This window comes from Serinus canaria, chromosome 4 (assembly GCF_022539315.1).
Source record: "Serinus canaria isolate serCan28SL12 chromosome 4, serCan2020, whole genome shotgun sequence".
NCBI classification, from domain to species: domain Eukaryota; kingdom Metazoa; phylum Chordata; class Aves; order Passeriformes; family Fringillidae; genus Serinus; species Serinus canaria.
The window spans coordinates 56,530,792-56,544,517 of NC_066317.1; the positions used below are offsets into that span (position 1 = coordinate 56,530,792).

The following is a 13,726-nucleotide window of genomic DNA, read 5'->3' on the forward strand; positions in this document are numbered from 1 at the left end:
GTGTCTTACCACTGCAACTTAGATATTTCTATGTCACTGTTCATGTCAAAAAGGTGTTCCTGAAACATGAGCTCTCTTGGCCTATCTTTGCATGATCTAAACAGTAAACTTTTCCTGCCTGCAGAAGCACCCTGCACAGATCTGTGCTACTAGATGCAGCCTGTGGGTTGCATATTTATCACCAGCATCAACTGAAGGGCCACATTTAAATCTGTATCAACAACAGTCAGAAACACCTATGTGTCCCAAATGAGCACTCTATTTTAAAGTCTTAAAAGTCAGCTTTTCCAAAGGGTAATAGAGTTCTAGCAAGCAGAACAAGTAAAGCTTGCTTCAAGATTGCTGAATGGTTTTAATTGAAACTTATTTTGATTTGTACTGATTGCACATTGAGACTGCTGTTTGCCAGGGTAGGTATTCTGTGACTGGAAAAAGCCAACCACAAAAACCCCTGCAAACAAAACAAAACAAACATGAAAAACAAAGAAAAAACTCCACAACCTCCCCAAAATATCTGAATTGATGCTACATAACTCAAAATTAGTCACTGTCTGTTAAATGAGCAAACTCTATTTATACACTAATTTAGAAACATGAGAATATCGAAGGGAGCCTCACAATGATCTTAGTGGCTCAGATTGTCAGGTGTTTGTCATGAGCTGACACTTTACTACTTCAACCAGGACTACATAAACGCTTCATCCTTTTGTATGCATTTTTAAAAGAAAAAACAGATAGATACTTAATAAAGTAGAACTGATTTAAAGAACAGATATGAAATCACAAAAAACAATCAACAGTCATGGTTCTTAGCACAAAACCATGTCACCAGAGTTTCTGGTGCAGAAGAACTGGGACACTGAGTCTCACATATAGGAAATATGCTTACCTTTCTATACACTGTTTCAAGTTCTGGTGCAATGCCTTCTTCGAGTGAGAATATTGGAGGCCTAGTAGAAGACTGTTTAATTGGATTAGGCAATGCCAAGATTTTGCCATCATCACCAAACCATTCTTTCCCCTGCAAAGAAAGACAAAATTATATATTTTTACTTTATAAAGGAATGACTTGCAAAATCATAATTCTTATAAAAAATACAGAATGAAAGGTGACTATGGATTGTTTGTGACTGAAATAACCAAAACTTTCCTAATACACCAAAATGAAATCTTCAAATATACCAGAGGTAAGTTTTCAAATTAAAAGACTGTGATGTTGCTCAAACTTTGATTATAATAATTTATTTTTCCTTCAACATTCAGTGTGATAGGTTTGAAAAAAAAAAAAATTCAACATGTCACTTATTTAAATGTTATTTTCTTAGATCACTAAAATGGAAAGAATTCTAAGTCTTGTTTTACACAAGAGCTAAATGGCAGCTCAGATGATTTATCAAAGCACCTCTCAAATCTTCTAGTCCAAAACCTGAACTACTTACACAGCATCTATGAAAGCAGACCAGGTAAGTATTTTACAGAGAAATGCTATCCATGGTTTCACGTGGATAATTCACCCCTCTCATTACCTGGATTCAAACACAGCTTAAACCAGTGCAGCTGTCCAAGGATGCTGCCCTACCCTGTTAGTTCCATACCTGCTTTATATACCTTGTATTTATGTTTATTATTATTTTCAATACCTGACCATTGAGCCAGATGTTGACGTGGAAACACCATGAAGTCAAGCAGAAAATTAACTGGGTTCAAACCGCCCATTCAAAAATTTTAGATACCAATGTTCCCAATCTGATTAGCAAAAGAACATGAAGAATACATAGAATCAAAAAAAAAAAAAAAAAAGGAAAGAAAAGAAAAGGGGCAGCTACTGCTCAGGAGTTTAAGTCTATACTGAATACACACCTTACCATGTATAGGATGATAATATAGGAGGACAAAATATATCCAAGCTACTTTTCCAAGCCCTTCCCAAGTCTTCAAGTCATCCTTAAAAATCTGAAAGGATTCTAAAATCTCTCTGATAATCTATACCAATATTTAACTAGCCTTACAGTCTGATCAGTGGTCTGTTCCCCAGCAGGTTACAAGCAGAGCCAAGAAAAGACATCAGTTTTGTAAGACCCAGTCTGATGTTCTGACAGTGGGGTTACACTAAAAACAGGCTCCTACAAAAGCATCTATTTCCCAACATCTGCTGCTGCTAAATATTTCGAAGATGAAAGCCCCATATTAGCATGACCATCCATGTACTTAACTATAACCAATAAAAGATACTTATAAAGATAAATCAAATACTGATAAAAGTTACAACAAAAAAGGTAGCAGTGACCTACTTGGTCCTGTCTGAGTATTCGGTTTTCTAAAATATTTTGATTGGACTGTGATACAAAGGGCCTTTCTCCAGTGTAAAGACCTTCATCCTCAAGGTACCTGGGCTGCCTATTTCTAGGCATCTTCTCAGAAGCAGGCACTAATGAGACATTAGAAGAAAGAAGAAAACCATGTAAAATGTCTTGTAACTGTCGTTTTAGTTTGTTAATTCTTAAAATGATTGGCACTGTATATTAAGCATGCTGTCAGAAGTATTTTACTACATAGGAGAAAAAGAAATAAATATAGAATTAAAACAGGTCCTTATCTTAATCAAGACAGATCTCCCATAATAGTCCCACAAAGTGCCACAGTTCTAATAAAATAACTAAAAATTTCTTTACCAAAAATACTTCAGGCTACTTAGTGTTAATAGTTGCTTGCAGAACAGTGTAAAAAACCTCGAGTAGCAACTGACTAGAGAAGCATTTTCTAACCAGACCTTCAGTTAATAAATAGTTTGCTTAAGCTAGTCTCATACAAAATACAAAACATGCATAGAAGAATTATGTTAGCCAAATAACAGCAGGTGGAATTTGAAGACCTGCCTACAAGGCTGTTTCACTGTGTGTATGGATTCAATATTTTTCAAGAAGCAACCTTGAACTCGGAAAAGATTGTACTGAGGGTTACAACAAAAGTTTTCCCCTTAATCAGAACACAGTGGATCACACAGGAAGTAGTCAGAACTAAATTACAAGACATGAAAAAACAGAGGCACACAATGTGAAATATTATGACATTGCACTGCAAGCTGTACTGGTACCATTCCAGTATATAGTGGGAGACTTTTTTCTATTTCTTCCAGTTCAAATATCAAATAGCAAGCGATACTATAAAGCAAATTTTTAGGCCTTTGAAGTTCTGTGGGAATAAGGCAAAAAAGTAAGAGATATGATCAATGCTGCATACATTAAATAACAGCAGAAGAGGGGCTAGCACCTTGCATTTCCTACAGACAGCAGTAAGGAAAATACCCCCAAGCAACTGAGATGCCCTGAGTACACCTGCAGTGCAGCAGGTGATGACCTGCTGAGGTGTGCATGCTCCCAGCTAATCCATCTGCCAGACTTTTTCACCCTCAACAGGATGAGCAGTGTCAGAGAGCTGCAATGAAACATCTCTCTGCTGCAGTGAAACATCTCTCTCTGCTGCTGCTGATAGTACCAGATTTACTCAGCAGATCAGAGGGTGCCATGCTATGCAAAAATCCAGGAACTAAATGGATAAGCACAATCTTCATACCTGCTAACATGCTGGGAACAAAGAGAAATTCTTTTTCCCTTTTCAGTTGCTCAGTGTAGCTTTCACAATCAACAGGTTTCACTACTAAAAGGTCTTCATCTGTCTGCCCTATGAATAAATCATCATCTTTCACTAGGCATACGTCTTCATCCTTTTGGTTAAATGCAAAAATGTGTTAGTTTGTCTGTTTCTTAAGAAAGTTTCTTGAGAAAGTATGCTTTGAGAATTTTTAAGGAAACCAAAGATCCTGTTTCATATATAATAAAACATATATGTAAATAAATAAATAAATAAATAAATAAATAAACAGAAATAATAATAATAATAAATAATAATAAAAATAAATAAAAATTATATGAACAGAATTCTGGATAAAAAAATATTAACATTTATACTATAGTTCTCACCATTTCATCCTCCTCTTGTTCATCTTCTTCTTCTACCTCTTCTTCTTCATTTAATCCATTCTTTTTTCTGGATCCAGTTTTCATTTTCTCTGCTACAGCATCAAAATTGAAGGTAAAGAAATTATATGCTTCTTCCTCAGAAGGAAAATCATCCTGGAACTAAAAAAGAAGACAAAGATACTTTATTATGTATTCTTAAGAAAATTAGGGCAAGTGAATAAATTGAATAAACCTTCCCATTAATAATACAAAACAGCAGCATGTATAAACATTTGTTACAAGATAATCATTATTTTATCTCAAACAAAACTCACTCAAATGCTGAAGCTAACTGAAATTTGTAAATGATTTATTAAACTTTCTCTATTTCTATATATTCATTCAATATTTCTTGCAAAGTCTTGTTTAAAAAAATTACCTGGTCTAATTTTAACATCTTATTGTTTTAAATATAAACCATTTGTGAATCAGAACACCAAAGTTTAAGTTCTGGCCACACTGCAGATACCTAGGCAAATGATATGCAAAGAAATTTCTAATGGCCTTTTGCCTTTGAAGGATCCAGGACCCTTTAGCTTTAGGATGAATCGTCTAGGAAAAGAATTAACATTAGTACTTTGTGGTTAATAAATATCAATACACTAGTCTGTAAAATGCTTTAACTGCCAACTGGTGGCATTCAATCAAAAGGATTTAAACAGAAGACACATTTTTCCTGCAAACCTCAGTACTGTCCAGATGGATTTACTATAGCTTTTTGGGTTTTTTAATCAAATGACCCAAAGCCATTCTTATATTTGATGAAGGTTCCTTTTATATACTTCAATTATTGGCACATACTGCTTGTGAATTTTTAAATTAAATAAAACCTTTGCCACTGCTTAAGACTGAATTCTGTCTCCTTCTTCAAACAGAATCATGAAGCCATATAAAGGTTAAATTAAATTAATATTCATTATTGAAATGGAGGAATTGGTACTTACTGTTGACTTTTGCTTAAGCTTTTTTACAGAATCACGAAACTTTACTTTTGACGGTAAGCATGATTCACCCTCTGGCATCTCCCTGAATTTACCATTATCAGACTGCATAAAAACATATACATAAGTTTTAGTATAAATTTAGTGAATCATAAAAAAATACAAACAATTGACTACAGTTATTAGATATTGCACTTTTACAGAAAAAAATAACAAAAGAGAAACGTTGCCACTGTGGTAACAAAGGGATTGCATATTGATTTTACAAGGGTACATCTAACCATTACTTAATTCCTTTGGGTCAAGAAATAGACTGTAGAGCATGTAGAAATGGTTCACTGCATAAATGACAGTAGCTGTCTTCACTGCTGATGGGATCATTGTTTCTGCACTCCTGAACACAAGCAATCACATGCTGATGTGCAAAGGGAGAGCAAGGAGGCAGCAATGGCTGCCCTTGGGCAGACAGCCCCAGCAGGGCAGCAGTGCCAGGAGTGCTGCTGGCAGAGACTGCAGCCCAGAGAAGGGAATCAGGGCTCCTCTCAGACAACCCCTGCTGCAATCAGGAAAACCCTCTTTGGTATTGTTTAAAAAAGGTGGTGTTCACTGCTTGGTTGCTGAAATACACACTTGATTATTTATTTTATTCTGTCAAACATTATTGCTAGGCTACTCTCTAACTCCATGGGTGACACACCCCTGCCCTTTCTTGAAAAGAGGTATCATGTTTATCCACTTGCAGTCAAGATCACTGGTTCTGAGGTTGCATCAGCAAGTTCATTTGAGTGCTTCAAAGTGATTGTCATCAGGCTTGACCAACAAAAACACATCTACCATTCTATCTGTTCTTCTTTGTGGCCTGAATTGTTAGATTAAAGGAAGACAATTCTTAAGTTTACCTCTATTACAATAATATCAAAAAAACAAAAATCTCAGACTCTGTCAATCTGATGGCCACTTGTTTAACAACAAAACAATACCTTGTGCATAAATAAGTACAAGAAACAAAACCAACATGTAGAAGGTTTCACATATACTTGATATAAAATTAATAAACAACTCTAATAAGGATATCACTTCTACATTTTCCTAATACAAACATATTCAAACAGTACTACTTAACTGAAAGCTGTAATAATCGCTTATTATAACAACATTGCCAAGAATCTTCCCACAACATACATGAAATAGCAATTCTCCCCTAGACAAGTGATTTAGCCAGGCTAAATGATATTGTTTAGAATTCCATACAAAGGTGTTACTGCTATATGCTGTTATTTCCTGGAATAACACATTCTTTGGAACACATTTTCTACAGGCAAGCAATCTTTCTGTGAATTCTGAAGAATATGAGTGCCAGTTCTGCACAGGCAAAGCCTTTGTTGTTTTTTTAATACAAAATTCATTTTCTAACAAAGAACATGCTTATACAAAAAAAACCCCTCAATATAAAATGGCAACAAGGAAACACAATAAAATACAATGGCAACGTTAATATCCAGCATTTAGCAATTGCACTGTTCAAATTTATATAAAGCTCTTTTACACTGGGAGATTTATTTATATAAAGGTCCTGATCTAGTAAATTTTAAATACTTCAAGGCATCTTAAACAACAGAAGTCAAGAATCTCTAAATGACACAAGTTTCACATGACGTCCATACTAAATGTAAGCAATTTATTACTGTTAAACATATACTATAAAAACAATAATCAGAACAGTTCCTTTCTGGTTACTAATTCAAACAGCAGCATAATTCTGTTAAATGAAATTGATCTTCAAGAGCGTGCAGACTTTGATTTTTTTCATGTTTCACACTCATTTTTTTATGATAAGAATAGCAAGATAGAATGCAGATTTTTACCCCTTTATCCAGTCCAATTCCTGGTTTTCTTTCTTTGATGCCTTTTAAGCGCCTTGGTTGTGAACTGGGGTCTTCTTGTGATAAAGTAATTTCAGCTTTTGTCTAAGCAAACAAATGAAAAAAATGTTTAGCTGTAACAGAAACAGAAATAGATCAAAGCTACAATGATTCCCAGGAACTCAACACTTACATTTGTGTTAGGGACAGAATCTATAATTATAAAATCAGCTTAAGTGATTTTCCAGATCCATACATTAATACCCCTTATTAAACTGTACAGCAAACATACAAAGAAATCCATTGCTTTCAAAATAGTGTAAGAAATTTTTGGGCAAAGAACACAGAACTAACTTGTAATGACTGTATCATCAGAATTACAAAACAATGATACCTTTTAGGTTACTATGAACAAATTAAATATTAACTTTAGAAAAGAAAATAGCAATGTAACTGTACTCATGAACTGAGTACTCTTTCAGCTTCAGAAATAAAAAAGCAGATATCCCAACTCAAATTCACACAGCACAAAGCTAGTAAAATGAAGTGGGTGTTCCTTATAAGACTGAGGTCAATCACACAGGACTTCTGAGGGATTCTTACCCTTGCTGCTTTTAGTTTCTCTCTCATTCGCTGCCTAACAGAAAGCTCTGCAAAGCTTATCCTTGATGTAGAAGGAATGGGTGGCAACTCTGAAACAGAGAAAAAATGGAAATGATTTAAAATTAAGTATTTTCTGAAAGAAATGTATGGAAAATAAAACCATTTATACCAGAGTCCCATATTCCAAAAAAAAGAACTTGCATGATAAAATATGAATGAATGAAACGTTTTTTTTTTTGGAATCCAGTCCTTACAATGTATAATTTAAATGCCTTTAAACTACAACAGATCTGCCTTTCACTATATACTATGAACCACCGTAAGAAATGCTTAAGCCCACTTTTAGTCCACCAATATTTAGAAAAATACATTAAGATAAACCTCACTACTACTGATTCTACTCAGAATCATCAAAAGAATTGGGAGAATTCTAATATTTCCAAATTATACAGTTTATTGCTTGTATTTCTAGAAAATAAACATTCATTGCATTTGGAAACTTTCAAAAGAATTAACAAGGTGCAAAGTGCTAACCCCCATTTTGCAAGAATTTTCAGCATCTGCCTCAATCTAACACCTTTAAAAGATTTATTAACTATTTTAATGGTGCAATAGTGTTTATTTGTGTACAGAAAACACAAGCAAGAATTCTCAGAAAGTCACATTTTCTCACAGATGGCCTTTGAAAAGTTTTTGGAATTGAGAAAAAACTTTAGCAATTTTTGAAACTTCAGGTCATGAAAGATTATGGCACACAGAAAAAAGGTTCTGACTGCTGGAGATGGAAATGATGAACTTTAAGTGCAGTTTGAAGGGTGGATACACACTGGAAAAAAATTCAACTTTTTATTCTAACACTGGAACTGAGTGTCTTAAACAGTTATAGAACATTCACTAGGGCAAGCTTTTAAGTTAAAAAACAGAACCAAACAAACAGATAAACCCCAACCCTCAAAGAAATTCAATCAACCAAAAAACCCCACTAAACCCAAGAATCAAGACTTAGAAAAAAATACTTCAAGGAAGAAGCAGGTCTAGAGTTACCTTTAGATTCTCCTCTTGTGAATTTTTTCTACCGTTTCATTCTGTTCAGTTAGCATGCAAAAACATATTCTATTTCATTGCAGCAAATGTGCCATTCAATTCCACTCTGATAAATGCAAACTAGAAAGCAACAGATCAGATGATCTGAAATCCTTTACAATTGTCTGTAAATATTTCCAGACAAGCTAAGTGAACAGTGTAAACTAGTATGCAAAATTAGAGCAGAAAAAAATCTGCTGCTACTTTAAGCACTCATAGAGCATCAGAACTTATGCTCCGTATGCAGAATTCTTTATTAATTCATCTGCTCCTTGAGACAACAGGGTCATTATCTTTTCTATATATAACGAAAACCATTTTAAGGCTTTGGTAGTTGCATCAAATACTGTGAGATATCACTTTATCCTGCGAAGTTTGCAAAATTACAGTATTTTGGAAGCAGAAGTAACAGAGCTTTTTGAAAAAATGGCCACATTAAAAAATGGTTTTGTTACTTTATTTCTCTGGACAAACACTTTTGTTCTGCTTATGTCAACAGGCTCTACAGCCAACTAAGTTGTGCTCAACTTCAAAATATATCTTTGAAGTGAAGAAAGGAAAACTGATATCCATGAACACATTACTTTGCAGGATCACCATTAGAAGGCTTAAAAATATCCACACCATGGTTTGGCTCCTACAGTGACTCTGTATTTTACGTCAGGCAGGATAATCAAACTGAAATTAATCCCGAGAACCTGAAAATGTCATCTAGTGTTTTCCTTGGATTTCATCTGCACTCATAGGGGGCCAAAGCCATTGGACCTCAGTGTGGCTTCAAAGCTCCGTACACTGACTCTGACTCAGAACTTCTGCAAATATGTCAAAGGATGCAGAAACCAGGCACAAGACAGATGTTAATGCTCTGACCAAGCATCAGTTACCTGAATGAAAACAGGGAATGGTAACTTCCAGCACAGATCCTAGAAAAACTGCTGTATTTTTCATGGATACAACAACTGCATAAATGCATAGTTAAGACACAAACCCAACAATGAAGAAAAATTTACAGCAACACTACAGTTGTGCTGGCTTCACAAGGCAGTAACTACTAGACACAGGCTTTTTATTTAAAGCAATTCTTTTGAAACTCTTATTTACTAGTCTGACTAGTGGACTGACATATAGCCATGACGTTCCATTTAAGAAAGATATAAAGGCATTAAGCACACACACAACTGGATTAGAGTAAAATAGTAAATTTCTACAAACAGATTGCATTAAAAAACAGTAGAGACTGACTGAATGTTTGAAAGACTGGTACAGAGATTATGCTGAATATTAAGTGAAGAGGGAGCTGATGGACATGTTTCAAGAAAAGCTTGCCATAGTGGGCCAAGAACGATAATCATTCCATGATAGAAGAAAATAAACCACCTATTTGAGGGATGTGACAAATTGACGATTCCAGAAAAATTATCTACTTCCCACTTGTCTTAAAATACAGTTCCCTTTTCCTGAAAAAAGCAGTGTGGGGGTGTGTATACTTTTAACACCACAGATTTAACATAATACGATGACAACTATGACAAACTAAGAAGGCCTCAGAATAGAGGTGATGCATTATCACAGGCATCAAAGTAAAAGCAAAACCAGATAGTGGAGCAAACAGACAATGTAAAACTTTTCAATGGCACCTGGAAAACTGAAGGGGGAAATATTTTTTTTTTAATGGGTAGCTATCACTTGGCAAAAAAATGATAATCAGAAATTCATACACAGATCATCACTCTAACAAAGGAGTGAGAAACTCAAATCTACTCTTACTTGATAACTGGGCAACACAATAGCTAACAGCAGTTGTCAGCATATTCAAAACCATAACATATACATGGAAACTTAAATTGTTTATAAATCTGTGAAACTGAATCCTGGAGAGGTAAGGGGGACTGAATTCAGTTTTGAATAGGCTTCAGCTCAAGGTGTAGTCTCTCACAAAATGCAGCTTCAAAAAACCCAACCAAATAGATGGATAAATTATACTGCAATTAAGTAAACCAATGCTATAGTCTATCCAAAATATCACATATTGTACTTTTCACTTTATCATGCGAAGTTTGCAAAATTACAGGTATTTTGGAAGCAGAAGTAACAGAGCAAAATACCCAGGAAAACAGAACATTTATCACATATGGAAACTAGTGACTAGTTTTCTTCTGAAGGCTACTGCTGAGCTATTCTGTTTATTCTTGGAAAATAAGCTTCTGTAAAAGAAAATAACCATCACTAGAGGGTGCCTCAATTTTCCCATGCAATCAACGCTTAAAATTGTTTGGACTCTATCTGTCAACAACATAGCACATCCTAGCACAAGCTGGTACAGTGAGACTCAAAAAACTTACATAAGAAATGCATGCAGACACTGAAGAGCTGGAAACATCCCTAAATGGTAAATGTCTTTAATAATTTGTCTGTACCATATTTTGCTAAAATGTGTTTAAGGACAGTACATGCATTTTATTTTGGTAAAACTTGACATTGATGAAAAGCCAAGTATGTTTATACTTCACTAGATTTTCATTGTACTGATTTTTTAATATTCTGCTCTTAATTAGATCTTTTATGCATCCTGCTTAGTTAAACCATAAACCCGTGGTTTACAAGAAAGATTAGACATCCAGTTCTAGCAGTTTCTCACCACCACATCAGTCTCTTACACTCTCTTATGTTGTAGGAATATTTAATGTGGGACATTAAAATAACATGCTAATAAATCTTCATACCCCTTCAAGCACAAATTATGAGGTTTACAGTACCAATAGGGTTGGAAGGCACCTCTGGAGGTGATCCAATCCATGGAGATCAACCCATGGCAAGGTAGTCACCTAGAGCAGCTTACACAGGAATGTGTTCTGGTGGGTTTTGAGTATCTCCAGAGTGGGAGACTCCATGATCTCCCAAGGCAGCATTCTCCAGTGCTCCGCCACCCTCCATGTAAAAAAATTCCTTCTCATGTTGAAGTGAAGCTTTGAAGCTTACGACCGTGGCTCCGTGCTCTGCTGCTAGGCACCACCAAAAAGCTTGGCACCCTCCTCTTGGTCCCTGCCCTAATGAGATCCCTTCTCAGTCCTCTCCAGACTAAACAGGCACAGCTCCCACACTCTCTTTTCATAAGAGAAATAGGCCAGACCTGTCAGCATCTTTCACCTTCCACTGGACCCTCTCCAGCAGCTCCATGTCTTAGTCCTGAGGAGCCCACAGCTGGTCATGGCACTCCAGAAGTGGCCTCACTAGGACTGAGTAGAGGGAGAAGATCACCCCCCTGGATCTGTTGGCCGCACAATTCCTGATGCACCCCAGGATACCATCAGCCTTCCAGGAACAAGGGCACTGCTGGCTCATGGACAGTTTGTTATTTACCAAGACTCCCAGGTCCTTTTCAGCAGAGCTGCTCTTTAGTCGGCCAGTCCTGAGCCTGGGCTGGTACCTGGGGCCATTCCTCCCCAAGTGCAGGACCCTACACCTGCCCTTGTTGAACCTCACTAAGTTTCCCTGTGCCCAACTCCAGCCTATCAAGGTCCCACTGAATGGCAGCACAGCCCTCAGGTGTAGCAGCCACTCCCCCAGTTTTGCACCACCAGAAAACCTGCTGAGGGTACATTCTATCCCATTGTCCAGGTCATTGATAAACAAACTCAGTAAGACTGGACTCACTATTAATTCCCAGGGAATGCCATGGATTACAGGCCTCCCTCCTACTCTGCTGACCACAACCCTCTGAGCTCTGCCATTCAGCCAGCTCCTGATCCACTTCACTGTCCACTCATCTAACCCACATTTCCTGAGCTTACCTGCATGGATATCATGGGAGACAGTGCAAAACCCTTGTGAAGTCAAGACAGACAACACCCATTGCTGTCCTCTCACTGATCCCTCCTGCCATGCCATGATAGGCAGCTATCAGTTCGATTTCCCCGTGGCAGAGCCATGCTGACTACTCCAGATGACTTTCTTCTCTTCTACATGCTTGGTGATGACCTCTGGAATGATCTTCCCAGGGATGGAGACAAGGCTGACTTGCCAGCCCAATTGCATAAATACCGCACATCTACATAAACCTATCTGAAAAAGGAGGGCTTTTCATAATCTAACCATATTTAAACGCGACAGGAGCACGTCGTTCGAGTGCAGCACTGCCTGTCCGCTCGAAGCCGGAGCTGACCCGGTGGTGAGAAGCCCAGACCCCCGCCCACCCCTCGGATGCCGGCAGGAAGCCCTGCGAGGAGAGATCGCAGCAGCGCTGCCGCCTGTGGCCGCGGGGAACCTGGGAGCGGGGCCGCGGCCCGAGGAACAGCGCCGGGACTGACCCCGACGGGCGGGCAGCCAGAGCCCGGCGGAGCCGCGCCCCGCCGCTGGGAGTCACTCACCGCGCACTGTCTCTGCCTCGGGGCCGTCGCTGGGCCGTGCTGCCGACATGGTGCCGCTGCGCTCCGCCCGCGGCCCGGCGGGACCCGCAGTCCCCGGCGGCGGCAGCGGGGAGGGAAAGGCGATGGCGGCGGCAGCGCGGCCCGGCCCGGAGCGGGACACGGCCCGGAGCGGGGCAGAGCGAGCGCGCCTGCGCGGGGCTGCGCGTGCGCGCGGGCCGGGAGCGCGCGGGCCGGGAGCGCGCGGGCCGGGAGCGCGCGGGCCGGGAGCGCGCGGGCCGGGAGCGCGCGGGCCGGGAGCGCGCGGGCCGGGAGCGCGCGGGCCGGGAGCGCGCGGCGGGGACCCGGCCGGGACAGACGGTCGGAGGGACCGACAGACGCCCCTCCGCACTGGCTTCACACCAATATATTTTATATATACAGTAATAGACATCTGCCTTATCATTACGGGTAATCTCATGCCATAGGGGTTTGGGCATTCTTTTCCCCCACTGGCATTTTACCGTTTAAACATGATTGCCTCGAAAGGTGAGAAAACAGAATAACTTCGTGATTTTGTGACCTACGCAAGGCTAGATATATTTAACCAATGATTTGAAGATAATTTCATCTACTGAGTGTGGACCAATACGAAATAGAATTAAAAAAACCCCACAAATCCAAAACACATTAAGGGTGCTTTTTTCCAGCTGTGGTACTTAGAGTTGCAGTGTATTTGCACAGAAATTAATTGTGCAGATCTGAAAGAAATAGAATGGTACTGACAGGTGAGAAGAACTTAAAAGAGAGTCTTGCCTTACTTCTGTCACTTTTCACAGCTATATATATAAAAGTCTCCTAGTATTCTCATTGAA

General features: G+C 38.6%; 1 protein-coding gene across 3 annotated transcripts in view; it reads right to left on the reverse strand.

The window, feature by feature from the left end:
* The window catches only part of LOC103824290 (complement C1q tumor necrosis factor-related protein 7), a 395,389-nt gene that overhangs the window by 321,104 nt on the left and 60,559 nt on the right, over positions 1-13,726 (reverse strand). For all 3 annotated transcript variants that reach the window (XM_030238747.2, XM_050973475.1, XM_050973474.1), the window contains exons 1-8: positions 12,876-13,064; positions 7,426-7,514; positions 6,826-6,927; positions 4,964-5,065; positions 3,981-4,139; positions 3,574-3,724; positions 2,292-2,428; positions 890-1,021 (exon numbers count right to left, since the gene is read on the reverse strand). In XM_030238747.2, coding sequence (XP_030094607.2) covers positions 890-1,021; positions 2,292-2,428; positions 3,574-3,724; positions 3,981-4,139; positions 4,964-5,065; positions 6,826-6,927; positions 7,426-7,514; positions 12,876-12,924 — 921 coding nt within the window. In that variant the 5' untranslated portion in view covers positions 12,925-13,064. Of the gene's footprint in view, positions 1-889; positions 1,022-2,291; positions 2,429-3,573; positions 3,725-3,980; positions 4,140-4,963; positions 5,066-6,825; positions 6,928-7,425; positions 7,515-12,875 lie in introns of those variants that run through there.